Raw genomic sequence first — 26,962 nt, 5'->3', positions numbered from 1 at the left:
TCCGGAGCTCAGAGGGAAGAGACGGCATTGGTCTCCCTGCCCAGTGAGGCCCGCAGGCCTGGGCAGCGCTGAGCCACCCGGGCCTGGGCAGGGCTCAGCAGGCCTGGCAGGAACAGCGCAAAGAAAACGAGCTGGTGACGGCACTAGGAGGGATGGGGACCACGGGGGCGGAGCGTGCCTGCTCCTCCAAAGTCATTCAACTAAACTTGAAACTGTCGTGTGACTGTGGCTTTTTAATTTGCCAAAACGAGTACATGAAGGCCAAGCCAGAAACTGGCTCCCCGCAGCAGGCAGGCGGCGTGCGGGGCCAGGGGGTGACTCCCCTGAGCACCTGTTATTGTATAGGCTGGACTTCCGGGAACTGTGTGATTGGGACTGTGTTAATGTGCTGGGTATTGACAAAGTAAGTCAGTGAAGATGAGGAAAAGCCTGCCTGAAGGTGAAGATAAGCAGAAACTGAGGAACCTGCCTCTGTTTCATCCACGGCGTAACCACACCGAAAGGAAACATTAACTAACTAATCCAGGCGACATTTCACCTGTTCCCACTCCCTGCTCATCTAAAGACCAGAGGATAACAGTGAAGAGCGTGAGTGTGCCTGAGCCCTGCTCAGAAAGCGTGTGCTCACATGCATGGCACCCAGCTCAGGAAGCGTGTGCTCACAGGGCACCCTGCTCAGGGAGCGTGTGCTCACATGGCATGGCACCCAGCTCAGGAAGCGTGTGCTCACATGGCACCCTGCTCAGGGAGCGTGTGCTCACATGGCACCCTGCTCAGGAAGCGTGTGCTCACATGGCACCCTGCTCAGGGAGCGTGTGCTCACATGGCACCCTGCTCAGGGAGCGTGTGCTCACATGGCACCCTGCTCAGGGAGCGTGTGCTCACATGCATGGCACCCAGCTCAGGAAGCGTGTGCTCACATGGCACCCTGCTCAGGGAGCGTGTGCTCACATGGCACCCTGCTCAGGAAGCGTGTGCTCACGGTGGCATGGCACGGTGATTCTGAATCTCCTTTTCGTGTGGGATGGAGCCAACAAGTCAACAGACTGATGTTGACGGGAACGGAGATGCTTATTGTGAACGGAGAAGCAAGTGTGAGCCTGGGACTGGGAGAACGAAAGGCCCCTGTGGTGTTGGATTGGAGCTGGAGAAGCAGACACAGCACCCGCACCCTCGCGTCTGGGTAGGGTGACCCCCCGGGTGCTAACGGGCATCATTCACGGTGGCAGAGCTGGGCGCTCGGTGTGTGCTCAGCTGGTGTGGAACATGCAGATCTGAGACACGTTGATGCCGAGACAGGAGCGATGCTCGGTTTGCCTGGCCACGTGCGGGCCAGCGGACAGATGGCCATGTGGGTCCCCAGATGGCCACCAGTCCTGAGTGGATGGTGAGGGTCTTTGAAAGCGCAGTGAGCAGGGGCGGTGGGGGGCCACAGATGGACCAGGGAGGGTAGGGGTGGGCCGTGGGGGGTCACGGTGGAGAGGAAGGGGCCCAGGCTCGTGCGGCTGCAGCACAGACCGTCGGAGCCTGGGGTGAGCGGACTCAGTGTTTAATGAACTTGCTGCCTGCAGTCCAGCCTCCACTGGCGGTCACACCTCTGGGACGGACAGGCTGGGCCTGGGTGGACGGCCCGGGCGGCTAAGGGGTCCGACACCCTCACTCAGCCTGTGCCCCTCTAACTACTCAGCCCGAAGAGGCTGCGGCACTGTGTCCCGGGGATGCCAGTCCCTCGCACCCGTCACCTCAGCAGGCGAGACTCGGGCCGCAGCCAGGCCAGGGCTAGTGGGGATGAAGGGAGCGGGGACCACTGTCTGGGACACAGAAGGGAGATTTGGGAGCGAGAAGCGGTGACGTGGGTGAGAAGACAGACGGCAGTGTGTCCCTGGCAGGGCCCGGGGAGAGGGCGGCGCTCAGAGGCACACCTCCAGCAGGTACCGCAGGCGGCACTGGCTCTCCTGGTAGATGAGGTACTCGCTCTGGGAGAAGCAGGAATGGCTGAACTCGGGGCAGGGCGTGGGCTGGCCCTGGGGCACTGCCACTCGCCGGCCGTCCAGCTCCAGCTCCGTGTCCTGGGTGGGATCTGCGTACACAGCAAGGGCCAGGGGTGACCCGAGGGTCACTGGTCCTTGGCCTCAAGGGTACGTTCCGCCCTATGCTCTCCCCTTCCGCCACGGGAATGCCCACACTTCCCGCCCTGCCAACCTCCAAACCACGGCACAGGCCGGGCCTCTGCCTGGACTATCCCCCTCCATTCCTTTGCCTGGGAGACTCCTGCTCATCTTTTTTTAATTTTTAAAAATTTTTATTGATTTCAGAGAGGAAGGGAGAGGGAGAGAGAGAGATAGGAACACCAATGATGACAGAGAATCATTGATCGGCTGCCTCCTCCACGCCCCACACTGGGGATCGAGCCCACAACCTTGGCATGTGCCCTTGTCCGGAATCGAACCTGGGACCCTTCAGTCCACAGGCCGATGCTCTATCCACTGGCTAGGGCCACCTACTCATCTTTTGATGCTCAGTCAATGACACCTCCTCCTTGAAGCCCTCCTGGATACCCAGGGATGATTGGTGGGATGGCAAAGGGAATGGCTGCAGGGAGGAAGCCTGCTTCTCCCAGCCCCTTCTCTGCTGCTGCCTCCTCCTGAAAGCATCCTGGGCCCTGACCTCAGCGCCCCCTCCCTCCCAGGCCCGGGACTCACCAGGCTCCGTGTGGCCTCGGGCGATGACGCTGTCGAAGCCGGGGGGTGGCTGCTTCAAGCCGGGCTCGTCAGCCGTGATGTGGTGCTCCCTGCCCAAGGCCACCTCCCCCAGGAACATGTAGGCGATGCGGTGGGCCCCACACAACATGGTGGTAACTGGGGGACACGGCGGCTCAGGAGGGCAGCTCGGCCCCAGCCCGACTCCCTGGGCCCCTCGCTGCTGCATGGGTACCTCCTCTCACTGGGCCCCAGCGCAAAGGGCTGCCCACTCTTCCTCCTGAAGACACCCCTTGTCCTGGCCGCGCTCCCCCCCACCCCCCACTCCTGCCCTCACCGAGGTTGGCCATGGCCCCCCAGGCACAGACGCGGGTGGGGGCTTTCCTCCCGGGCCGCTCTGCCACTAGCACCCCTCACCCCTGGCCTGGACCGCCGGCACCAGCTCCTGCGGCCACCCCGCCTCTTCCTTAGGCTCCTCTGCCTCCTGCTCGGCCCCGTGGCCCTGGCCTTGGCAGCCTCAGACCCCCTGGAACTTCAGCCCCATCCGCCCTCGGGCCTTGCAGTCTCGGGTGGGTGGTGTGGTCTCAATGATGGGGTCAGCCTGGCTGAGGAGCCAGTCTGTGAGGTCCCCCCAGTGAAGACACCTCTGGATAGAAACTTGCGGGTCACTAGAGACCCCGGGGGCCCTTCCCCCCAGCTGCTCCCCCTCCTGCGAATCCCTCACGGATTCTCTCCTCCCCACTCCACCGTCCCGGCCTGGGTGCCCATCCCCATGGCCTGGTGAGGGCACCGCCCCCTGAGCCTCTGGCCTCTGCCACCTCCCCATGGCCACAGCACTGAGGGCCTGCCACATCCAAGTCCCAAGGGCAGATAAGCCCCATGATCCTCCAGGCCCCCAGGCCCCGCCCACACAGGCCTTTGCTCTGAGCTTTGCCATCTGGCCACACCTGCCGCGCCCAGCCTCTGCGCCACCCTGGCTGCTTGGCCCAGGCCTGGTTGGCACGCTCACCCGCCCGCGGGGCCTTCTCTAGGAAGCGTCCCCATCCCAGGTGCCCCTGAACCCCAGGGGGCCCCGCTGAGTGCTCTGGTCAGTCCCAGTTCAAGGGTCCCTCTCCCGGGTCCTCCTCAAACGGGGCCACCCTCTCAGGCCCCATGCCCGCCCAGGGCTGGGCCGAGGGCGCCTCACCGTAGCCGGCCGACTTGCTGTTCTCCGAGGCGAAGTAGATGCCCTTGCCCACGCGGCCGCCAGAATGTGGCATGATGCGCAGCCCGCTGGTGAGGATGGCGGCCACCACGGCCACGTTGGTGCCGTGCCACAGCAGCCTGCGGTTGCCCAGCGTGGAGTGGGCCTGGAACCTGTCTCCCTGGGGGGGGGGGGTGGGGAACAGGAGAGCCGTGCCCACCAGCTCAGGGGTCCAACTGAGGCCTGGGAACCCCGGGGCACTCACACCCTCATGCACACACCCACAAGCCCGGGCCCGGTGGAAACGGGTCCCAGAGGCTAAGACGATGCAGTAAGGGACACCTAAGCCAGGCCCTCCATCTCCCCGATCCGGGCAGGGATGGGAGGGCTTTGGGGCTCCCCTCACCTCCCCGTCTCGGTTCACTTTCCAAACGTGCCGTAGCTCCGGGTTCCTGTAGCTGCCGCCCGTCTGCTTCAAGTAGGTGTGGATCACCTGCGGGGAGAGGGCGCGGGGTGCCAAGGGCGAGAGGCACGGGTGAACCCCCACCGGTCCCCCAGTGGCGGGGCTCTCAGAGCTCAAGCCCTAGAGACACAGGGAGGAAGGCCAAGGGCAAGGGGCCGTGGGCAGAGGGCAGGGGGACGGTGCCTCGGTTAGCCCGGCTGCTCGGGAGGCCCAGCCCACCTTGTACTCAGGCGCCTCTGGGTCCAGCAGCTGGAGCTGGCACCTGAGGAGCTGGTAGTCTCGGTCCAGGGGGTGCGGCACCTCCTCCACCTTCTCCTCCTCGGGGGCTGCCTGCAGGGTCTGGGCCAGCTCGATGTCCGCCAGCACCTGCGGGGACGGCGCCAGCGGCTCGTCCACGCGACCTCTCGCCCTCCTCCCACAGGACTGGGACCGTGGCCAGCCCGCGCATCTGTCCCCCTGCTCTCCCCCAGCTCTCTGTCCTCTGGCCTGCACATCCCCGTCCATGTCTGCCTGCTGGGCCACCGGCCCCCCTCCTCCCGCCTGCGCCCCGTCCCCCCGCCGCCCCCTCACCTGCAGCATGTCCTTCTTGGCCTGCAGGAGCTCCGGGGAGCTGATGGGCGGGGGCCGGCTGCGGCCGAAGTTGTGGGGAATGACGGTGTAGAAGTGGGAGGACAGGTCCTCCAGGCTGCGGCCGCCGGCCACGTCCGCGGGGCCTTTCAGGGCCGCCTCCAGGGCCTCCAGCGCCTCGAAGCCCCGCGCGATCTGCTGCTTGCTCAGCTTCCCCAGGGGCATCTTCTTCACGTCTGGGGGCGGGGAGCACGGGGAGGCTCAGCCCGCTGCCCCCCGCCCCCAGGGCCCCTGCCCCCAGCCGGGCCCCGGTCCTCACCCAGGTTCATGAGGGCCATGGCGTCACTGAACATGTCCTTGCTGAAGATGTTGGTGATGAGCTGCTGTGTGGCCGCGTCCAGGGAGCAGGGCCGCACGCGCTGAGCCACGGTCCTCACGGGGCCTCCGTCCACCTGGGCGCAGAGGGACTGCACCTGCGGCAGGTCTGGCCTGAGCCTGCACAGCGGGCAGCTGGGTCGAGCCTTCCCTCCCTCAGCCCAGGGCCCGCCCACTCCCCGCGGCCTTCACCTTCACCACAGCCTCCTGGGCCTCGTCCTCGCCTTGCACCTCGATGAGCGTGTACTTGCCCGGGTGGGCCACGAAGTGCTCCCGCTCCGCCCAGCTGTTCTTGGTCTTGTCCCGAAATTTCTTCTCGAAGTCCTTCTTGGCATCCTCCAGGGACGCGAAGTAGCTGAGCTTGGACTGGCCCACCTCTCCCTGCAAATGACAGCCTTCAGGGGGTGCCCACCGCGCTGCCACCATAGCACCCGCTGGTCCGTGGTGCCAGGCCGTGTGCTGGGCGCCTGGGCGGGTCAGCATCTGTGTCCTTGGGGCCCGAGGATGCGGTGGGACCCTGGGCACCGGGGGCCTGTGCTGAGCCGGGGGAGGCAGGGGAGGCGGGAGCGGGCGGGCACTCACCACGCGGCCCCAGCGGTTCCAGCAGGCGAAGCGCCCGCCGTCCTCCAGCAGCTGGATGATGTAGAACTTGTTGTTGTTGTTGCCGATGTTGGTCTGGTTCAGGGTGCAGTCGTAGTCCTGGTGCACCTGGGCCAGGGGGCAGGGCAGGGCAGGCTGGCGCGGGCAGCCGCACCTCACGGGGGTCTGACTGCACCGGGCGGCAGAGGAGGCCCTGGCTGGGGAGGCTTGAGGGGGTCATAGTTCTGCCCCCCGGAGTCTGAGTGGCCATGGCTCACCCCGGGCAGTGGGGGAGGTTCTGGGAGGACAGGACGCGGCTGTGCTCTGGGGCAGGGACTGAGGGAGACCGGCTCTGGCCTGGGAGGATCTCAGGGGGACACACCCTCCCCGGTGGGCTGGGCTGGGGGGACACAGGTGAGCCGGCTCTAAGTGTGGGAGGGGGAGGCCTAAGAAGCCAGGGCCTGCCCTGCGGTCTAAGTGCAGACAGGAGCCCGGCCGGCGTGGCTCAGTGGTTGAGTGTCAACCTATGAACCAGGAGGTCAGGGTTCGATTCCCGGGCAGGGCACGTGCCCGGGTTGTAGGCTCCATCCCCAGTGTGGGGCGTGCAGGAGGCAGCCATCAGTGATTCTCTCATCATTGATGTTTCTATCTCTCTCTCCCTCTCCCTGTCCCTCTCCCTTCCTCTCTGAAATCAGTAAAAACACATTAAAAAGTAAATTAGAAAGAGAGCAGACAAGAGATCCCCAGGTCTGATGAGATGTGGCCCTGCCTGACCCTTGGGGTCTTGGAGACGTGCCTGACCTGGGACCCTTGAGCTCCGTGGCCAGAGCCAGCCCCAGTGGGGAGGGGAGCAGGTCTGAGTGTACTTGACCCAGGAGGGCAGGCCCCGGGCCTGGCTGGGGGCCCCCCTTACCTGGGCCCCGGGGCTGCGGCTGAGAGGACACGAGGCGTCCACGCGGACTGTGCGCTTCTCTGTGGGCGCGGCCTTGAGGGCCTCCGCAGTGGCCCGGAAGCTGTCCTCCTCCGTCCCCTGCCGTCCCTTCTTCTTGTCAGGGCCCTCACACTGCACAGGGGGCTTGCGCTTGGGAGCCATGGCTGTCTGGGGGCACCGAGAGGGCCTTCAACCTTCCCTGGCCTTGCACCCCACCTGGCTGGTACAGCACCAACCTGCCCCGCCCTGGGCGTGACCTTTGGTGAGCTGCCCCTGTCTCGCCCCCCTCCCCCCCAGTCGCCTCCATTCCACATTCCCAGCCCCAGCCCACAACCCGTCCTCTGCGCCCCAACATGCCTTGTCCCTGGTGCCGGGGCCAGGCCAGGGCCCTGTCCAGTGTGCCCACTTCGGTCAAGGAAGAGTGGCTCCCTCCCCTCTCTGGCTCTCCAGTTTGTCCAGGGCGCAGAGAAAGCGAAACGCAAGTCTTCCCTCCCACTTAGGGGCTCCTCCTCCTTCCAGAGCACTCCGGGGCACTGCCTGCTCCTCCCCCTTCGCAGCTGCCTGGGGCTGGTATGGGTGCTGGGCTGAGTCACCGCAGCTATGGAGGAGAATGGGCAGTGGTGGCCAGGGGGCAGCACCCTTGGGGCCAGATTGGTGTCTCCCGAGGTTGGGACCCAGTGACACAGAAACCCTTCCCAGTGAGCTCCATAGTTCAGGGGTGCCAGCCTGGGTCCCAGCGGCCTTGAGTTGCCAGTGGGCAAGGGCAGTCCCACCCTGCCCTGCCCTGCCCTGCCCAGGACTGCGGACCAGGGCCATAGGGCACTCACCTAAGAGCAGCAGGGACCTGGGAGAGGCGGCGGCCTCAGGCCCAGTATCAGGACCTCCCCGGGCAGCCCCCGTTCTAGGGGCCCCGCTAGCAACCCTCTGTCAGCCTGAAGTGTGACTTAGGGAGGGACTTCCCGACAGTCGCCAGAGGCGGGGAAAGGCTGGGCTGTGGTGGTGTAGGATTCCAGCTATTCGGTCACCAGGCCGGTGAGTCAGAGGCTGGGTCAGGCCGGCGCGTGCAGCCTGTCCCACGAGTGGGTGGACACGATCCCACACTGCCCGGGCCCAGAGGGCTGACGCGCCCTGAGGGCTGCTCCCCGGGCCCAGGCATGCCATGCGTGTCCACCGGTGCCCGGTGGCCTTGGGCCTAGGTGTGGGCACTGCCTACCTCCCTCTGGGGGTGCCTGGATCCCCCCCTGCCCCACCAGTTACCTAGTGCCAGACTGGTACACCCTGGTCCCCGCCCCTGACGGGGTGGAGTCACGTTCTGGGACTCGGAACCCCGCATCTCTGGCGCCCCCAAGCGTCCAAGGGGCGAAAACACAGAGAAGGCCCTCCCCCGGTTCGCCCCTCCTTCGATGGCAGCTGAGCAGCGGTGCGCACGCGCCCCAGCTTCGGGCCGGAAGAGCCCGGCGCGGGAGCCTATGGGAGTTCTAGGGGGCGTGGCCACAGGCGCGGACCCTCTGGGTGCTTGGGGGCGTGGCGGAGCCTATCAAAGGGCCCAATGGAGCCGCGGGAGGCGGGGCCTGCCGGGCAGTGGGGCCTATCAGGGCGCGGAGTGTTGCCAGACCGCCTGGCTTCAGCCGCCACGTGAGGGCTCCGGCGGCCCCTGCCACTCGCCCGGCGGGCAGCATGTCGGCCACTGCGGTGACTCGGAAGCGGGGGAAGCCGGCCTCGGGGGCCCGAGCCGGTGCGGGGGCCGGCAAGCGGCGGCGAAAGGTGAGCATGGCGTTCCCGCGGCCCGGGGTCCGACCCGCAGTTGGGACCCCCGTCATCCCGCCTCCATCCCCTCCCAGTCCCCCCATCCCCCGCCCGGCCCTTCTCCTGGGACTAAAGCTGGAGTCAGCTTCGTCCCTCTCCGCCGGCCGAGTCCTGGAAGGCCTCGCCCTTGAGCCGGGGGCCAAGGCCTTTCCCAGCCCCAGAGCTCTCGGGAGGCCGGAGGGGCCCGCGGTCGGTGCCGCAGTGGCCGGGACCCCGACCACAGAAAGGACCGTGTACTTCCCAGGCCGACTCTGCCCGGGACCGGGGCAAGGCCAAGGGTGGCGGCAAGATGAACGAGGAGATCTCCAGCGACTCCGAGAGTGAGAGGTGAGCTCTTCGCTCCACGTAGCGGAAGGGACCGCTGAGGCCCGTGCTTCGTGCAAGTCTCAGTGAGTCGGGGCGGATGGGGGCCTAGAACCCGGTCTCCGGTCCTTGGCTCTCAGATTTTGGCTCTTTCCTGCAGTTTCTGTTCCTGGGAAATCTCATCTCCTTCCCTGCGGGGTCTCTGTGTGGGGAGGACCCCCTCCCAACCCCCCAGTCCCAATGGGAGACCAGTGAGACCTCCCTGGCTCAGGGCAGGGAGCTGAGCACAGGTGGACCCACCTGGAAGGGGAGAGGGATACAAGCAAAACCGGCTAGTTCTCCATTCCCTTCCCCACGGTGTCACAGGCAGGGGGCTCCCTCCCGGCTCTCAGCAGAGGCCAGGCTCCCGCTTCACTTTTGAGAGAGCGGAGGAGCAGGCGGACGGTGTGGGGATGGGACTGAGTCCTACGGTCGTGTGTTCTGGGAACAGGGGAGGGGGCACTACATTGGGCCTGGGAGATGAGGAGGATCCCTGTGGAGAGGCAGGGAAGGCCTTCGGGGATCAGCCAAGCCCGGGGTGTACGTGTGGGGGCCTGGAAGGGGGTGGAAGGCCCGGTGGTGGGGCCGTAAGAGTTGGCTTTGGCGCTGGCCCGAGTGTTGGCCTGTGCGCCGCAGGGTCGAGGGTTTGATTCCCAGTCCAGGGCACACACCTTGGTTGCAGGTTCCCAACCCCGATAGGGGTGCATGCAGAGGCAGGCAATTGACATGTCTCTCTCATGTCCATGTTTCTCTCTCTCTCTCTCTCTCTCTCTCTCTCTCTCTCTCTCTCTCTCTCCCTCCCTTACCTCCTCCCTCCCTCCCTCCCTCCCATTCTCTCTAGAAATCAATGAAAAAATATCCTTGGGTGAGGATTGAAAAAAAAAGTTGGCTTTGGAAATTCTGCTTCTAAAATTGCATTTGTGTTGGCCTTCACCTGCTCACAGAAAGACTTCATATACTTTCCTTAGGCCTAAGGTTACTCTGGTTACATGTGTTCCAAGCCCTTTGCTAAACACTTTGAAATATCTTTAAAAGGAGTTGTGGGCCCTGGCTGTTTTGCTCAGTGATTAGAGTGTTGGCCTATGGACGGAAGGGTCACAGGTTGGATCCCGGCCCCGGTCCGGGTGCGTGTGGGTGGCAACCAGTGGATGATTCTCTCTCCGCGCCCCCTCCCTCCCACTGTCTAAAAGTCCAAGGAAAAGGTATCCTCGGGTGAGGACTAACAACAGGAACGAAAACGTGAAGTGTGTTAGATACAGAAGCGTTAACACGGTGCAGTCGTACTATAGACAGTGACGAGGACACGACAGACCTCTGTGCACCCACCACTCAGGTTAAGAACGAGGCCGTTTGCAGAAACTTATTAGTCCCAGCTGCCATTCCTGATTTGAGTTAGTAACTTGTTTGGTTTCTTCCTTCTTCCCTCCTTCTCCTCCTCCTCCTTTTTCAAGAAATATTTTTATTGATTTCAGAGAGGAAGGGAGAGAGAGAGAGAGATAGAAACACCAATGATGAGAGAGAATCATGGATTGGCTGCCTCTTGCACACCCTACACTGGGGATGGAGCCCGCAACCCCGGGCATGTGCCCTGACTGGGAATTGAACCGTGACCTCCTGGTTCAGAGGTCGATGCTCAGCCCCAGAGCCACGCCGGCGGGGCTCCTTTTTCTTCTGTTTCATCTTCTCTCTCGGGTATAATTTACGGACAGTGACGTCCCCTTGCTCGGTGTATGGTTCTGAGTGTGAAGACACAGCAGGGTTTCCTCACCTGCGGAATCCCAGCTCCTGCAGTCAGTTCTCCTGCCGCCCCAGCCCCTGCCCCTGTAGTTTCGCGTTTTCCAGAATGTCATATGGGTGGGGTCTACAGCGTGTGCTTCCCTCGGTTTTCGTTTGCGTTCTGTCTGCTGTGTGTGAACGTGGATTGATGAGTTGGGTAAACTGAGTAGAAGTTCTGGCCTTGGCTGTGTACTAACGAGCATGGTCTGACCTTGGCTGTGTACTAACGAGCATGGTCTGGCCTTGGCTGTGTACTAACGAGCATGGTCTGACCTTGGCTGTGTACTAACGAGCATGGTCTGACCTTGGCTGTGTACTAACGAGCATGGTCTGACCTTGGCTGTGTACTAACGAGCATGGTCTGACCTTGGCTGTGTACTAACGAGCATGGTCTGGCCTTGAGGGTTTCCAGGTTCCTTCCTGGGAAGGCCGTGGGCAAGGTCGTGAATGAGTCCCGGGAGCCAGCTGGGGGGCCCGACACACTGGATGTCTGCCAGGCCGTGACCAGGGGAGTGGCTGCCCCGGGTTTTCTGCTCCTGAGTCCCGGGACCGTCGTCCAGCTCCAGGAGCGAGTCAGAGGAGGGCTTGTCTTGCGTGAAGTCGGGACGGGCATGGAGGGGGAGCGGGGCTGCAGCAGCCCGAGGGCGAGCCAAGGGCCCGAAGCTTCACCGCCATCCCGTCCTCAGGTGACGCGCCTGTCTGCCTCGGGCTGGCCGCTCCCCAAGGCGGGGGTGGTCGGCGGCGCTCTGAGCTGCCTTGCTGGCCGGGTTGGGTCTCCATCCTTAAAAGAAGGAGAGAGGACCAGTTCTGTGGCACTTTGGACATCTGACACGTCGTCACTTGTCATCGAAGGTGTGACGCGTGGAATTCCAGGGGTTAGCGTTTTTCTGCAGGATTTTGTGTGCGGCACGTGTCCGCCCGCTGTCAGGGTTGCTGTTGAGACGTCTGAAGCCATTTTGGCTCCTGACGCTTCACATGTGACCTGCTTTTCTCGGGCCTGTGGAGCCTTCCTGTCCCTGCAGGGTGAGGGAGTCACAGCGGCCTCTGGGCTGGGTCTGTTTCCTCGCTGTCAGGCCCTGGGTGGGCCTTTGCCCGGTCACCTCTTGTTCTCTGATGGTGTAAGCACTGCCCGTGGCTGGCAGGGGATGGGGGCGGTGACGGGCTGGGTGAGCAGCCAGTCCTAGTGCCAGCGGAGTGGGGGGAGCCCCTCTAACCCAGCCCCCGCCCTCAGCCTCGCTCCCAGGAGGACGGAGGAGGAGGAGCAGGAGGAGCTGGAGGAGACGGCCCAGGAGAAGAAGCTGCGCCTGGCCAAGCTCTACCTGGAGCAGCTCAGGCAGCAAGGTGAGCCCAGAGCGCGCAGGTGAGGGGCGGGGCCGCTGCAGCGCCTGCCCTGAGGGGTGACTGACGCAGGTGCCCAGTGGGCCGCCCTGTGGGAGGGTGGTTTCCTGGGTGACCTTCTGGGGGGGGGGGGGGCAGGGGTAGGCAGATCTGATAAGTAAAGGCAGGGGGTGGGCAGGAGGAGACACTGGCCCTGCCTCCCCTGTGCCCGAGGCAGCCTGGACCTCCCGGGGGACGGCCCCAGTGTTGGGGCCCAGGACTGAGGCGGTGGTGGGGATGGGAAGGGAAAGGCAAGCGTGTCTTGCCCTGGTTCACTGCTCTGGTCTGCCCCGCACAGAGGACGAGAAAGCCGAGGCCCGTGAGTTTGAGGAGGACCAGGTGGCGGGGCGCCTGAAGGAGGACGTGGTGCGTGTGGAGGCCCAGTGGTGGGAGGAGGGGGGCTGGGCTGGCTCGGGGCCCTCACCCCGTCCTCTCCCTGCAGCTCGAGCAGAGGGGCAGGCTGCAGAAGTCGGTGGCGAAGGAGGTGAGTGGGCGGGGCACTTGGGTGTAAGATGGGAGGGAATTGGGGGTCCCATCTGGGTTAGTGGGCAGATGACCCAACTGTGGACTCAGGCTGCGGTGTCTTTGCGCGGGGACATGGTGGGCTTGCAGCCTGGGTCTGGTTTTCTTCTGGGCGGGGAGATGGGGGAGGGTGGTCTGTGCGCGCGCGTGCGTGTAGGTGGGGTGCCTTCCTGCCCCCAGTCGCAGTGACGCAGTCCTGCCTGCCCAGATCCAGGCCCCAGCCCCGGCCGACATTCGAGTCTTACGGGGCCACCAGCTCTCCATCACATGCTTGGTTATCACCCCCGACGACTTGGCCATCTTCTCCGCCGCCAAAGACTGCACCATCATTAAGTGTGAGTGAGTGCCTGGCGGGGTGCAGCCCTCTGGGACCCTCTGCGGGGGCTGGTCTGGGAGGAAGGAGGTTTCAGGGCAACCTAAGGCCTGATGGGGAGGTTCTAGAGGCAGGTTTGTTCCCAGAAGTCTCTGGGTGACCGTGGCAGCTTCTGCCCAGGAGTGGGGCTCCTGAGCTCCCTGTCACTGTCATTGGAGACGAGGGAGCAGCGGCAGGAGGAGTCAGAGGAATCCATGCTGCTGGGCCTGGACTGGACCCTGTCCCGGGCCTCCTGGGTCCCGGCCTCCTCCCCCCACAGGAGCAGGAAGAACCATCAGTCCCAAAGCACTTACCTCTCCCTCCTCCTGGGCTGCATGGCTGCCCTTTAGGGCTATTGTCCCCACTTAACAGGAGGAAACTGAGGTGACCTCTCAGTGGCTGAGCCAGATCTGACCTGAGGCCAGGACTTGTCCAGGGCCCCATGCTGCCCTGGAGGGGGTGGCAGCCAGGCCTGTCGCCTATCCCAGCCGCCTCTCTCTCCCCCGGCGCAGGGAGCGTGGAGAGTGGACGGAAGCTTCACGTGATCCCACGCGCCAAGAAGGGCGCTGAGGGGCAGCCCCCAGGCCACAGCAGCCACGTGCTCTGCATGGCCATCTCCTCCGACGGCAAGTACCTGGTAAGGCCGGTGGGCGGGCCCTGGGGCGGATGAGAGGTCCGGGCACACGGGCGTCGGTGGCCACTGTCCTCCTCCCACAGGCCTCGGGCGACCGCAGCAAGCTCATCCTCATCTGGGAGGCCCCGAGCTGCAGGCACCTGTACACCTTCACGGGACACCGGGACGCCGTGTCGGTGAGGAGGGGGCCTCGGTGTGGACCTTCAGGGAGCACCGGGCGGCCGGGCTTGGTGCCGCGCCTGGGGATGGGGTGGGTGAGGCTGAGGGAGCCGGAACCTGCATGTTGGCACAGTGAGTGGTGTGCTCAGTCATGACGGGTAAAGGGGCAGGAGAGCCAGGGGCTGGGTGGAGCTGGCCCAGGGAGCAGGAGGCCTGGGAAGTCTGCCGCTGCCAGGGCAGGTGCGGGGCCGCCGCCTGCAGACAGGGCGGCACAGAAGTGGCCACAGTGGCCCGGGAGCTGGCTCCTGTGCCCTCTGCCGCCTGCTGCAGCCAGCCCTGCCCTCTCTCCGCGCCCCCTAGGGGCTGGCGTTCCGCAGAGGCACCCACCAGCTCTACAGCACGTCCCACGACCGCTCGGTGAAGGTGTGGAACGTGGCGGAGAACTCCTACGTGGAGACGCTGTGAGTGTGTACGTGTGCGCGTGGGGAGGGTGTGTGTGCGCGTTTGCGGGTGACCCATGCTCTGTGCCCCTCCAGCTTCGGGCACCAGGACGCGGTGGCCGCGCTGGACGCTCTGAGCAGGGAGTGCTGCGTGACGGCGGGCGGCCGGGACGGCACCGTGCGCGTGTGGAAGATCCCCGAGGAGTCCCAGCTCGTCTTCTACGGCCACCAGTAAGGCTGCGGGGACAGCGCTGGGCAAGGGCGCGGGCACGCCCGGGGGGTGGGGGGGACATGCCCCTCACTGCTCCTTTCTCAGGGGCTCCATCGACAACATTCAGCTCATCAACGAGGAGCACATGGTGTCGGGCGCAGACGACGGGTAAGAGCTGCCCCGGGTGCCTCCCCCACGGCCCTGCCCCTGGGCCCTCGCGAGGCCCCTGCTTGGCAGCAGTGTCACAGGTGGCACCGGTGCAGACGCTGAGGGGGGTGCTCAGGTGACCTCTGTGTCCCAGCCCTCCCTGCGCCCTGTCCCCAGCTCCCTGGCCTTGTGGGGCCTCTCCAAGAAACGGCCACTCGCCCTGCAGCGGGAGGCGCATGGGCTGCGCGGGGAGCCGGGCCTGGAGCAGCCCTTCTGGGTGTCGTCAGTGGCCGCCCTGCTCAACACAGACCTCGTGGCCACCGGTGAGCGTCCTGGGTGGTGAGTGCCCTGCGGCACGGGCCCGGGGCTGGTGCGGTGCTCACTGTCCCCCTGTCCCCAGGCTCCCACAGCGCCTGCGTGCGGCTCTGGCGGTGCGGGGAGGGCTTCCGGCAGCTCGACCCTCTCTGCGACATCCCCCTGGTGAGTGGTCCTGAGTGCCCGGCCATCTTGGCCGCACCCCGAGGTCCCTGGACTGCCTTTCTACCAGGAGGGAGCCTCCTCTCCTAGCCTGGGGCCCAGCAGGACCCTCCCTGCTCCTTCCTCTCCCTCCCCCCTCGCCCTACCACCCCCCTGCACTCCCCTCCCTGCCCTGGGTGCTGGCTACAAGGCAGGGAGCCCATGGGCACAGGTGTGGCGGCCCGGCCCTGTGATGGGCTCTGTGTGGCAGTGCCAGGTTATGCTAAGCTGGGGCGTGCCCACTTGGGTGACCGTGGGAAGAGTGGCAGGTCTGTGGGTGACATCTGGGGAAGTGCAGAGCTTCCATCAAGACTGATGGTGATGGGGTCTCCAGGCCCCACAGCCAGGGGCCAGGCCCTGGGCCACACTGACGTGCTTGGCATACACTGTCTCCTTAGTCCTCACAAAGCTCTGCCTCCCCACCCGGGGTGACGGGCTGGTTGGGGTGGGGGTAGGAGGCGGAGCAGGGGTGGAAGGCAGGTCAGCTCAGGCCAAGCCTCGACCCTGGTGTGCAGGCCAGGCGGTGGGTGGGGTGCGCTCCATCCCTCTGGCATCCCTCCCTTTCCCAGGTGGGCTTCATCAATAGCCTCAAGTTCTCCAGCGCCGGGGACTTCCTGGTGGCCGGGGTGGGGCAGGAGCACAGGTAGGAGGCACCCCTGAGGTGAGGGTGGGGGAACGGGGCGCTGGCTGGTGGCTGGGTGGGACCTGGGGTGGGACGGGGGCTGCACCGGCCTCAGCTTCTCCCTCGCCCGCAGGCTGGGCCGATGGTGGCGGATCAAAGAGGCTCGGAACTCCGTGTGCATCATCCCCTTGCGGAGGGCCCCGAGGCCCACGGCCGCAGGCTCCTGACGCCCGTCCCCTATTTAAGTCCTTCCCAGGCCCGCCCCGCCCTCTTGTATTAAAAGTCTCCTCTTTTGAGCCTTGTCTCCTGCAGCTTCTTGGCTGGGGAGGGAGGGGTGGCAGGGCCTGGGGAGGGCCAGGCTCCGCAGTCTGTCTGCTCTGCCGGCGGGGGGCTGCCTGCCCTCCACCAGGAACTTGCGGACGGAGCCCCCGGCGCTCCTGGTCCCGGTCCCGCGCCCCCTCGGTGACCTCGCTCTCTGTCCAGGCGAGTGTCAGGCAGGCGGTGGGTCTGAGTGAAGTGAAGACAGCCAGGCCTCCTAGTCAGGCTGACCTGCCCCCTCAGGCCAGACCGCCCGGGGAGGGCGACACTGCACGTGCTGCCCGGGACACGGGCAGAGGCTGGGTGCCCTCCAGGAGCCGGCCCAGCGGTGACCCTGCGGTGGGTGTGTCAGGAGTGTTGGCTCAGGCCCCTGATGTCACCCACTGGACGACTCGCTCCTGCGTGGGGCGGAGTGGGCGAGCAGGTGGCCAGGCAGCTGGAGGTGCAGGCGGCACTGACGTCCCCTCGGGGGGACGAGGAGTGTTGGGGATCCCTTAACCCGGGGTGGGGGAACTACATGGTTCCCCTCCTGCCCCCTCACACCTGCCCCTGCCTCAGTCCCCTAGGCCGGGAGGTCTGGCTCAGACTGAAGGCCTGAAAATCGTGTTGGATCAGGGAATGCCAATGGGATTCACTCCCCATGTCCTGCCTCAGATTGAGCTCATGGATGACAAACTTACCTCCTGAGTGACATGCCAGCAACACAGAGATGCCCCTAACATGTGAACCATTTCTATTGGCACACCCCCAGGGAGTAATTAAAGCTGGGAAGTGAATGCCCTTGGCATTGAAATGGTATGATTTCTCCGGACTCCACCGTGGTCAGCTGAGGCTGCCCTGCTGGAGTTGGGCTCGTACTTTTTTTTTTTTCTTTATATTTTTATTGATTTCAGAGAAGGGAGAGAAAGAAACATCAGTGATGAGAGAAAATCATTGATCGTCTGCCTCCTGCATGCCCAAAGCTGGGGATCAAGCCCGAAGCTAGGTCATGTGCCCTGACTAGGAATAGAACTGTGACCTCCTGGTTCATGGGTTGACGCTCAACCACTGAGCCACACTGGCTGGGTTCTTGTTTTTATTTTTTAAATGTTTTCATTTCAACTTCATCTAAAAAAAAATCAAGCCCTAACCGGTTTGGCTCAGTGGCTAGAGCATCGGCCTGTGGACTCAAGGGTCCCAGGTTTGATTCCAGTCGGGCGGTGTGCAGGAGGCAGCTGATCGATGTTTCTCTCTCATCGATGTTTCTCGCTCTCTATCCCTCTCCCTTCCTCTCTGTAAAAAAATCAATAAAATATATTTTAAAAAATCAAGGTGTAATTTATGTATAGTCGAATGAGGAAATTTTAAATGGGCAGTTAAACAAGTTCTGACCAATGGATGTATCCCATAATCTACACTCACCGGCAAACAGAGCATGTCGATCTTCCCAGAAAGTTCCTTCATGCCTCTTTCTAGTGAATCTCAACTCAGAGGCAAGCACTCTTAGCTTTCCGTCACTGTGTATCAGTTTTGCATGTTTTAAAACTTCATATAAATGGCATTAAACAGTATGTTCTGTTTTGGTTTGGCTTCTTTGCTCAACATGATGACTGTAAGATATACCCAGGCCGCACCTGAAACTAATACAAAATAATATTGAATGTAAACTGTAGTTGGAAAAGAACGATACATCCATGCCAATGCATGTGTCATTAATTAGTTCGCTTTTTACTGTTTAATAGTACGTCATTTTATGAGTGTGCTAAAATGTCACTGTAGACATTCGGCTCGTTTCCACTATTTGGCTTTTATGATTATAATGCGACGAGCAATCCAGTGTTCCTGTACGAGCCTTGGAGCACACGCTTCCATTTCTCCCGAGTAAATCACGCCTGGGAGCGAGGGCTGAGCCATGCAGTGGGCGAAGGCATGCGCTTCGTGTTATCAGAAACAGCCACACTGACTTCCAAACTGGTGGTTTCATCTTGTCAACATTTGGTTCTCACGTTTTCCTGGATGCTTTAGCCATCTTTAATGGGTATGTTGTGGGATCCCACTGTGGTTTAAATGCTGCTTTCCCCTAATAAGTAAGGGTGTTGAGCAATTTTCCATGTGTTTTGTGGCCATTTGAAGATCTTTCATGAAGTATGGGTTTAGGCCTTTTGACCATTTTTATTGGGTTGCTTGTCGTTATTGTGTTGTAGAACGTCTTGTATTCTGGTTATGAGTCATTTGTCAGATATGTGTGTTGAAGTTCTTTTCCTAAGCTTGTGGCTTTGAAAGAGTGCTGTCTTTTGATGAGCAGGCAGTTTTAATTGGGACAAAGCCAGTCTCTCAGTACTTGAGAGTTTATGCTCTATCCTGTCTTCGTTGAGTCCAGGGTCACAAAGGAATTCCCTTGCTTTTCTTCTATATGCTTTATTGTTTTAGCTTCAGTTTTCGTTCAGGCCTGTGATAGATCTTGAATTAATTTTTTTTTTGTCTATGATATTAGATAAGGGTCAAGATTTTTTTCCCATTGAAAAATGCATTTCCTTTCTGCATGGAATTATCTTGGTACATTAAAAAAATCAATAGACTGTAAATGTGTTTCTGGCTTCTCTGTTCTGTTTCATTGATCTGTCTGTCTCTTCTTACACACTAAAACCAGTAAACCATTGTCTTGAAATCAGATGATGTAAATCTTTAACTTTGCACTTCTATATCAAGAGTTTGCCAACTGTTTATTGATGTGTAGAATAGATTTTTATTGTCCTATGTCTTTCAATTTTGGGGGTGCTTTTTATTTTATCTTTCATGTTTATTTTTCTTCCCCTAAATGTAATGCAACTTAAAAAAACAACAACCTTTTTACTGATTTCAGAGAGAGCAAAAGAGAGGGAGAAAGTGATAGAAATATCAATGATGAGAGAGAATCATCAATCGGCTGCCTCCTGCACGCCCCCCTACTGGGGATCGAGCTGGCAACCTGGGCATGTGCCCCGACCTGGAATTGAACGGTGACCTCCTGGTTCATGGGTTGACACTCAACCACTGAGTCACATCGGCCAGACTTATCTGTTTTTTAAAGATTTTTAAAAATTGTTTTTAGCAATTTTACTGTTGTGCCTCTATGATTTTATTTGTATTTATCATGTTTGTATAATTTTTGACTTGCCTTTGAGCTGAATAACTTCTTTTTTTGTTACTCTATCCAGTGAATTATTTGTTTTGGATATTGTACTTTTTAGTTTTAGAATTTCTACTTGTTTTTTCCCCTGTTTTTTAGAGTTACCATTTGTCTGCTGAAATCTCCATTTTCTACTCATTTTGTCTGCCTTTTCCTCTAAATTCTTTGTTCATTTTTTCCATAGCTATATTAGTTATTTTAAATTCTTGTCTGGTAATTCCAATATGAGTCATCTATGATCTGCTTCTGTTGATTTTTTCCCCCTTTTGATTACAGGTTACATTTTCCTATTTCTTCATGTGTCTCATTAAAAAAAAAAAAATCTCTGTCACCTGACTGGCATAGCTTAGTGGTTGAGTGTCAACCTATGAACCAGGGGGTCACGGTTTCATTCCCGGTCAGGGCACATGCCTGGGTTTTAGGCTTGATCCCCAGTGTGGGGCGTGCAGGAGGCAGCTGATCAATGAATTGCTCTCATCATTGATGTTTCATCTCCCTCTCCCTCTCTGAAATCAATAAAAATATGTTAAATAAATTTTAAAAATCTCTGTCAAACACTGTGGGTAAAAGCAGTAGAGACGCAGGGAGGTCATTTTTCAATTAATTAGGAGTTCATTTGGGTTGGGCGTGGGTTGCCACTTTAGTTAAATTCTCATCCGTGTCTGTTTCAAATGTCTTCAGAGGACTGGAGCAGGCGGAGGTGGGCGGTCCCACTAGTGTCTAGTGTCTCTGCATGTTTCTGAGCTAAGAACAGAGGAAAGAACTTCCTGGAGGTTGCCCGTCACTCATCTGATTGTGGCCTGAGTCCCTCTGGGCAGAAGAAGACAGGAGAGCACTTGAGCCCATTGCACCTGAGATGGGACCCCCGCAGGTCCTGGGGGGGGCCACACAGAATTCCCTGGGCATTGTCTCTCAAGGTAACCATTGGTAGCAATTCGCTGTATATACCTTTCTCCCCCTTTATGTGCATTAACAACATCTATATATATATAAAAAGCCAGCAATTGGAATGCCATAACAACCAGAATGACTGGTCGCTATGATGCCCATTGCAGCCAGCGAACCCGCCAGATCAGGGGGTGGGGCCAGTGGCTAACCTCTCTCGGCCCCTCCCCCTGGCTGGCCCTGCCCCTGACCAGCCTCTCCTACCCCAATTGAGGGCGGGACAGCTGGCTACCCCGCTGCCCCCCCCCCACCTTGCAGCCCTTCCCCCAGCCAGCCCTGCCCCTGATTGCCCCTCCCTACCCCAATAGGGGGCGGGGCTGGCTGGTCAACCTCCTACAGCCCCTCCCCCTGGCTGGCCCTGCCCCTGATGGGCCCCCACCACCCTGATCAGCCCACAGCCTTTTCCCATGGCCGGCCCTGCCCCCAGTCAGCCCCTCCACCCCAATAGGGGGAGGGGTCTTCCAGCCAATTGCCCGAGACCCCTCTCCCCAGCCAGCCCGGCCAACCTCCTGACAGGCCCGGCCCCGATCCACCCCCATTGAGGCTGGGCCGGCTGGACCCCACCCATGCACGAATTTGTGCACTGGGCCTCTAGTATAAGTATAATTATGTATCTTGATGGTTTTATTTACTTAAATGGGGTCATAATCTTCAACTTTTTCACTTATAAATGCATCTTGAGCCTGGCTGGCGTAGCTCAGTTCTTGAGTATCGACCTATGAACCAGGAGGTCACGGTTCGATTCCTGGTCAGGGCACATGCCCGGGTTGTGGGCTAGATCCCCAGTAGGGTGCGTGCAGGAGGCAGCCCATCAAAGATTCTCATCATTGATGTTTCTATCTCTCTCCCTCCTCTCTGAAATCAATAAAAATAAATTTTTAAAAAATGCATCTTGGATATACTTCCTCATCAGTACATATAGATCAAATTCATTGTTCTCTAACAGCTACACAGTATTCTATAGTAGTATGGCTGGACTGTAAACCATTAAATCAATCCCCAGTTTTACCAATCGGGGATATTGCCAATAACGGGTTACCTTTCACGCCTTTACGTCAGATGGGCCAGCATTCCTGGTGTCTGGCTTTTGTAGTCTGGGCTTTGGCCACTTCCCGCAGAAAAGAATGGAGAGACCTTTGTCTTTTCCTCGGAGGGGGCTCAGCTATAGGGAGCCGTCCTGGTTCTGAGTCATAGCTGCCCTTATGACATCATAGGTCTCCCCCCCTCTCTTTCCCCATGCCTTGGCAAGAGTAACAGACCTGAGGGGATTTGAACCATCTACACCCAACCCATGTGGGACCAATGGTAAGGGACAGATGCAGGCTTTTCAGGGATGTCCCACAGGATGAGGGGCGCCCTGACGCCCGAGTACGCTGGGAGCCCGGAAGCTGGGGGTTGGGATGCTGAAGGGAGAATATCTCCTTCCCCCCAACCGCTGATTGCAGGAGGTGGACCAGCCCGAGAACATGGACGAACACGCTGAAGACGAGCCTCAGCAGCAAGGGGAGCCAACGGGCTCCCCCCCAGCACCGCTGGCCCTAGAGGAGAAGGTGGAGGTAGGCGCCCTGACCTGGGTCCGGCCTGTCTCCTGGGGCCTGGGGCTGGTGTCCTCTGCGCGGCCCAGAGCTAAGGACAGGAACAAACTCCTCTGCGCCTGTCCTCTCCCCATTTCTTTTCCAGGCTAACAATGCGGACACAGCTGAGGCAAAGGAAGTAGATAATGCTAATGAAGGACCCAAAAAAGTATGACTCCCCCAGACACACAGGGCTGGGCTGGGGCAGGGTGGGGCTGCGGAACGGAGTGGCCGCACAGGAGAAGCGGGCCTTGCGAAGGGTTGTGGCTTGTGCGTGTGTGTTTGCTTGTTCATTAGGGGTGAGGTGGGGAGTGAGGATGGGGAGGAGATGGGGAGGTGGATCTGCAGGCAAGTCAAACTCCAGCCGTGGCTGGGGGTGGAGGAGACTTTCTTTTTGGTGAATCTTCACCTGAGGATGCTTTTCCAGTGCTTTTCAGAGGGTGTGGAAAGTGGGGAGGAGAGGGAAGGGAGGGAGGGGGAGAGGGAGAGAGAGAGAGAGAGAGAGAAAGAGAGAGAGAGAGAGAGAGAGAGAGGGGTCATTGGTTGCTTCTAGCACATCCCCCGACTGGGGCAGGGAGCAAATCCCCAACCCAGGTATGTGCTCTTGACCGGGAATCGAACCCGTGACCCTTCGGTGCACAGGCCAACGCTCTAACCACTGAGGCCCACTGGCCAGGGCTGGAGGGCACTTAATACTGTGGCATGCAGGGGAAGAGAGCATGCCGTGGACTGGAGTTGGGGTCAAAGACGAAAGGGCAGAATTAGCCAAAGATGCCACTTCTCCAGGAGATGGGTGGGGCCTGGAGGGAGGGGTCCTGGGCAGGTAAACACGGTAACCCTTTGACGACAGCTCATGGTGCTCTTGCCCTAGGCTGGCCACCAGGGCAGGTGTGATCCATTTTATGGATGGGGACTCTGAGGCCCAGGGGTCAGTGTGTCCATGTCCCTTAGCCATGGAGGGACAGGGACAGGACACCTGCTTGGCCCCTGGTTCCAGTCAGTGTTTCTGAGGCCGGGAAGGAGGGGTGATTATTGATAGGGAGTCTGGGTCCCTCCGTGGCAAACCCCCGATCTGAAGGGGGGGGGGGGGAATGCTCTGAACGGTCTCTTCTTTTTATTTTTCCTTGCAAGATCTCAGGAAACAAAAGTAGGCCGCCCCCCAGCGACCCGGAAGTGGTGAGGATCCAGGCCTGGTGGCGGGGCATCCTGGTGCGCCGGTCGCTGCTGTTCGCGGCCCTGGGCGCCCTGACCATCCAGCGCTGGTGGAAGCAGATCCGCGTGCGGGCGCTGGAGGCGCGGCGGCGGGCCGTGCTGGAGGCCTTCACCCGGAAGGAGTGGGCGGCCGTCCGGCTGCAGTCCTGGGTCCGCATGTGGCGCATCCGCCTGCGCTACTGCCGCCTGCTGCACGCCGCCCGCATCATCCAGGCCTACTGGCGGTGCCGCTCCTGCGGCTCCCGGGGCTTCATCAAGGGCCACTACCGAGTCACGGCCAACCAGCTGCACCTGGAGCTGGAGATCGTGCTGGGCTCGGAGCCCTGCTTCGTGTCGGAGTGTATCCCCCTCCCAGTAAAGCAGTGACGCGGGCCTCCCCGCCTGTCTGTGGGGGCCGCTCCAGGAGCTCGGGGCCGGCGATGGCGGGCGCTCAGAGGAGCTGGCAGGGGTTGTGGTCAGAGGAGAGGGACTTGGAGCCCCTGCCCAGGCTGAGCAGAGACTGGGCTCGGTGGGAGAGTGCCACGCCGAGCAACTCGGAGCATCGATCGTGTTTGGTCTGCGGGTGCGTCGCCCCAAGGCTGTGGGTCACGGAAGCCTGGGGGGTGGGGTGGTCACGGCAGTGGCAGCACGGTTGCCAGGGATTCGCCCACCCAGGTCTGCTTGGTCTCCCACGCCCATGATTGACAGGAGCCCACCCACCCCAAACTCTGGATCCAGGCTGCTGTTGGTTGGTAAACGCCCCGGGACTCCCAGGCAGGGAGAGAGCGAAGGGAGGCAGGCTGCTCCAGGCTCCCGGGCGCAGGCCCGTCAGCAGGGAGCTCCCACCCGAGGCTGGTCCTGGGGCCCAGGACGAGCGAACTCTGCACCCGCCCACAGGATGGAAGCGTACAGAGGCCTCACCGGATCCAGTCACGCCGTCCCGGGCTCTCACCGCTGCGCCTCCCCCTCCAGGCTGCGCCTTGGAAGCAGCTCCCCATGGGAACGGGCGGGGTACCCTTACTCTACATCAGCAACAGAACAAGGGAAGTCGCTCGGCAAACCTCGAACCCGGGCAGCCGGGGACAGACAGCGTTCCTGGTGGAGGGGCAGCTGCGGAACAGGCACACCCGGCGGCCCGGCGTCATGGTCGGGCGCTGCCTGTCCCGGCCCTCGGGGAACAGACAGGGAGCCCACGTCCGCACACCTTCCTGTCCGTCTCCCCCCGAAACGGGGAGCTCGCCCTGGTGCCTCCAACCCCGTCTCAAACCCAGCGTCCCCCAGTCTCCTGTCACATTGCTGCTCCAGGTCCCCCAGTCTCCTGTCACATTGCTCCTCCAGCGTCCCCCAGTCTCCTGTCACATTGCTCCTCCAGCGTCCCCCAGTCTCCTGTCACATTGCTCCTCCAGCGTCCGGACAGAGCTTGTCCTCCCACTCCCTGAATCCGCCTTTGGATTTGATCCCCCGTCTGTCCCGTCTCCCATGGCTGCCTCTGTGCTGTGCGGGCGCTGCCCCCCTGCCTGAGCCCCCTGCCCGGCCATCACCCCCCCCTGTGGCTCCGGTTCCCGCTCCCCACATTGGCCGCTGCCCCGTGTGAACGCTCCGCTCCCTGGCATGGCTGATGTGAGGCGTAGGGTGCCCTCTGCGTCCCGCCCGGGTGTGGTACCGGCCACCACCGTGACCTTGAGCTCTCCTCGCCAGCCTGGGTCCTGACTCCGTGCCAACTGGCCGCTGTGTGGACTCCTCTCTGTCAGGGCCCCGGGTGGGGCTCATCTCCGATGCCAACACCTTCCTCACCCTCTGGCATCCACACCTGCTCCGGGCCGTGGTGGCTCTTTGCCCGCCCCCTGGTACACGCAGGACGCCTGTCCAGCCCCGTGCCTTTCAGACTGATGGTTCAGGAAGGGGAGGGAGGGAAATGAGGGAAAGGAGGAGTGGACACTGAGATTTCAATTAAAACAGCGATAAGCCCTGGCTGGTGTGGCTCAGTGGATAGAGCGTCAGCCTGTGGACTGAAGGGTCCCGGGTTCAATTCCATCAGGGGCACACGCCCGGGTTGTGGGCTTCATCCCCAGGAGGGGGCGTGCAGGAGGCAGCCGGTCAACAATGTTTCTCTCTCCCTTCCTCTCGCTCTAAAAATAAAAATGTTTAAAAAAATGTTTTTAAGTAAATAAAGAAGGGAGCACAGACCCAGAAGTCCCCGTCGCGGTTGAATGAGTGTCCCGGGAAAGGAGGGGCGGAGCGGAGAAGGTGAGACGGATGGGGCTCCCAGCAGGTCGCCGCGCAGTCCCATGACTGATGCGGGCTCAGGGCTTCAGTGTCTGGGCGACATCAGCAAAGGACCGCCCTGCTCGGCACGGCGGGGGGGGGGGGGGGTGCCTCCACGCCCCGAGGGAAAAGACGCTGAGGCGCTGAGCGCTGCGCCACCTAAACTGTCACCCAAGGGTGCGGGCGGGTGACGGGTGTTTTCATGAATTCCGTCTCCCTCGGGCTTCTCCCAAGTGTTTCTGGGCGGTGAACTCTGACCCAGCACACCATCCTTAACAAAAGTGCCGGGGACAGGTGCCCGTGAAATGTGTTGCTACAAACAAGGGTTTTCTATTCAAATGTGTGTATTTCTTTTTAAAAATCCTTACCCAAGGACATGTATTTATTTAGTTTTTTGCTGTTGTTAATCCTCACCCAAGGAGTGAGGATATATTTTCCCATTGATTTTTAGAGAGTGGAACGGAGGGCGAAGAGAGAGGAGAAACACCAATGTGTGAGACACACATCAATTGGTTTCCTCCCACACGTGCAACCCAGGTACATGCCCCTGACTAGAAATCGAACCCGAGACCCTCAGGTGTGAAGGCTCTAACCATTGAGCACGCCGGCCAGTGCTGAGGATGTTTTTGTCGATTTGAGAGAGAGAGAGAGAGGGAGAAACATCTATCGGTTGCCTCTGGTACACACCCTGATGGGATGGCACCACACCCTGGGCATGTGCCCTGATCAGGAATCGAACCCACAACTCTCCGGTGCACAGGAGGACGCTCTGGCCCAGCCACTCGGGCCAGGGTGCGCAGCAGGCACTTAAAGTTACAGGGAATGAACTGTGAGGGTCGGTGGCTACTGGTAGGTCCTTGCAGCTCGAAGCAAGTTACCAGAAGGCTCAGAGCACACCGAATGGGCCATCACAGTCTACGAGCGGGAGCAGGGGGCGTCCTCCAGCCTAGGACGCTCCACCCACCCGGAGGGGCAGGGAGAGCCGGGCCGGGACACGGACGTCAGGGGGCCAACCTCTCCACCCAGGTGGGGTGCTGGGCCAGACCCGGGCAGGAGAAAGAATGGAAGTCTGACACGTGGGCTGGGATCAGCTGGGTTGATGGCCCCCCAAAACTTGCATTCCCAGGTCCCCCGGGACCCTTTGAGTCTGAAGAAGCCCGCAGGCCTCCCTACGCTCACCGGTGGCCGCGCGCACAGACCGTGGGGAACGGGTGACACAAGCGACAGAGGCAACTACCCTGCGCTCGCAGGTGACCCACCGCTGTTCCCCACCACCCCTTCGCTCAGACCTGTGGGCTGACGGCGGCCCCTTGGCACCAGCAGACAGAGGAACACGCCGGAGCCTGACGTATGGGTGGTTAGGCTTAGGATGTGCGTGCCAGCCCAGCAGACAGCCGCTGAGCTGGAGCCTCCCCCAGGGTAGCCCGAGAGGCAGTGGTGAGGGGCGGGCCTGTGTGGGAGGAGGCGTGGCCTGGGATAGTTGATGCGGACCTTGCAGCCGTGGGTCAGCCTCCTGGGAACACCGGTGGCTAATACAATGAATACCCACAAGCTTTTCATTAAAAAATTGTGCTTATTGGCTTCAGAGAGGAAGGGAGAGGGAGAGAGAGAGAGAGAAACATCAGTGATGACAGTGATGAGAGGGAATCATGGATCGGCTGCCTCCTGCACGCCCCACACTGGGGATGGAGCCCGCAACCCGGGCCTGTGCCCTGAATGAGAATCGAATCATGACCTCCTGGTTCACAGGTCGATGCTCAAGCACTGAGCCACGCTGGCCGGGCCCCATAAGCTTTAAGCACTTCATATTTTCATAAATT

General features: G+C 60.8%; 3 protein-coding genes across 5 annotated transcripts; 2 read left to right on the top strand and 1 right to left on the bottom strand.

The window, feature by feature from the left end:
- Nucleotides 1-213: 213 nt before the first annotated feature.
- Nucleotides 214-7,790, bottom strand: PARP3 (poly(ADP-ribose) polymerase family member 3). 3 transcript variants are annotated; one of them, XM_079795514.1, is made up of 12 exons: nucleotides 7,625-7,790; nucleotides 7,155-7,395; nucleotides 6,780-6,961; nucleotides 5,870-5,995; nucleotides 5,480-5,668; nucleotides 5,232-5,385; nucleotides 4,916-5,148; nucleotides 4,565-4,711; nucleotides 4,289-4,375; nucleotides 3,886-4,063; nucleotides 2,703-2,858; nucleotides 214-2,080 (listed from the first exon to the last, which is right to left on the bottom strand). In XM_079795514.1, the coding sequence occupies exons 3-12, from the start codon at nucleotides 6,957-6,959 to the stop codon at nucleotides 1,911-1,913; spliced, it is 1,620 nt and encodes a 539-aa protein (XP_079651640.1). In that variant the 5' UTR covers nucleotides 6,960-6,961; nucleotides 7,155-7,395; nucleotides 7,625-7,790; the 3' UTR covers nucleotides 214-1,910. The 3 variants fall into 3 exon arrangements, with proteins under 3 accessions (XP_079651640.1, XP_079651639.1, XP_079651641.1); XM_079795513.1 differs by having other exon boundaries at nucleotides 7,151-7,395; nucleotides 7,625-7,787; XM_079795515.1 differs by lacking the exon at nucleotides 7,155-7,395 and having other exon boundaries at nucleotides 6,780-6,965.
- A 625-nt stretch (nucleotides 7,791-8,415) lies between these two features.
- On the top strand, nucleotides 8,416-15,991 carry RRP9 (ribosomal RNA processing 9, U3 small nucleolar RNA binding protein). Its single transcript, XM_079795715.1, has 15 exons — nucleotides 8,416-8,561; nucleotides 8,848-8,930; nucleotides 11,953-12,062; nucleotides 12,397-12,464; nucleotides 12,541-12,582; nucleotides 12,829-12,955; nucleotides 13,485-13,609; nucleotides 13,690-13,782; nucleotides 14,126-14,226; nucleotides 14,302-14,436; nucleotides 14,522-14,584; nucleotides 14,741-14,886; nucleotides 14,964-15,043; nucleotides 15,649-15,722; nucleotides 15,835-15,991. The coding sequence occupies exons 1-15, from the start codon at nucleotides 8,475-8,477 to the stop codon at nucleotides 15,926-15,928; spliced, it is 1,428 nt and encodes a 475-aa protein (XP_079651841.1). The 5' UTR covers nucleotides 8,416-8,474; the 3' UTR covers nucleotides 15,929-15,991.
- Nucleotides 15,992-17,601: 1,610 nt separating this feature from the next.
- Nucleotides 17,602-23,264, top strand: LOC307113414 (IQ domain-containing protein F1-like; the record flags this gene model as incomplete). The annotated part of the gene is made up of 4 exons (XM_079795048.1): nucleotides 17,602-17,610; nucleotides 21,558-21,668; nucleotides 21,793-21,855; nucleotides 22,818-23,264. 4 exons carry the CDS (start codon nucleotides 17,602-17,604, stop codon nucleotides 23,262-23,264), a joined length of 630 nt encoding a protein of 209 aa, XP_079651174.1.
- Between the last annotated feature and the right edge of the window lie 3,698 nt (nucleotides 23,265-26,962).

Source organism: Cnephaeus nilssonii (genome assembly GCF_951640355.1).
Source record: "Cnephaeus nilssonii genome assembly, chromosome: 17".
NCBI lineage: Eukaryota > Metazoa > Chordata > Mammalia > Chiroptera > Vespertilionidae > Cnephaeus > Cnephaeus nilssonii.
The sequence above is the reverse complement of the archived record's forward strand: the minus strand, read 5'-3'. Positions and strand labels throughout refer to the sequence as shown.

Excerpts from the sequence above, each read along its gene's own strand:
- PARP3 (XM_079795514.1), bottom strand. The coding sequence starts at position 6,959 with ATGGCTCCCAAGCGCAAGCCCCCTGTGCAGTGTGAGGGCCCTGACAAG. Across the intron at positions 4,376-4,564 it reads CAGAGGCGCCTGAGTACAAG|GTGATCCACACCTACTTGAA; the intron begins GTGGGCTGGGCC and ends CTCTCCCCGCAG. Across the intron at positions 2,859-3,885 it reads CAGCAAGTCGGCCGGCTACG|TTACCACCATGTTGTGTGGG; the intron begins GTGAGGCGCCCT and ends CGTGTCCCCCAG.
- RRP9 (XM_079795715.1), top strand. The coding sequence starts at position 8,475 with ATGTCGGCCACTGCGGTGACTCGGAAGCGGGGGAAGCCGGCCTCGGGG. Across the intron at positions 13,783-14,125 it reads GACACCGGGACGCCGTGTCG|GGGCTGGCGTTCCGCAGAGG; the intron begins GTGAGGAGGGGG and ends CGCGCCCCCTAG. Across the intron at positions 14,887-14,963 it reads CACAGACCTCGTGGCCACCG|GCTCCCACAGCGCCTGCGTG; the intron begins GTGAGCGTCCTG and ends CCCTGTCCCCAG.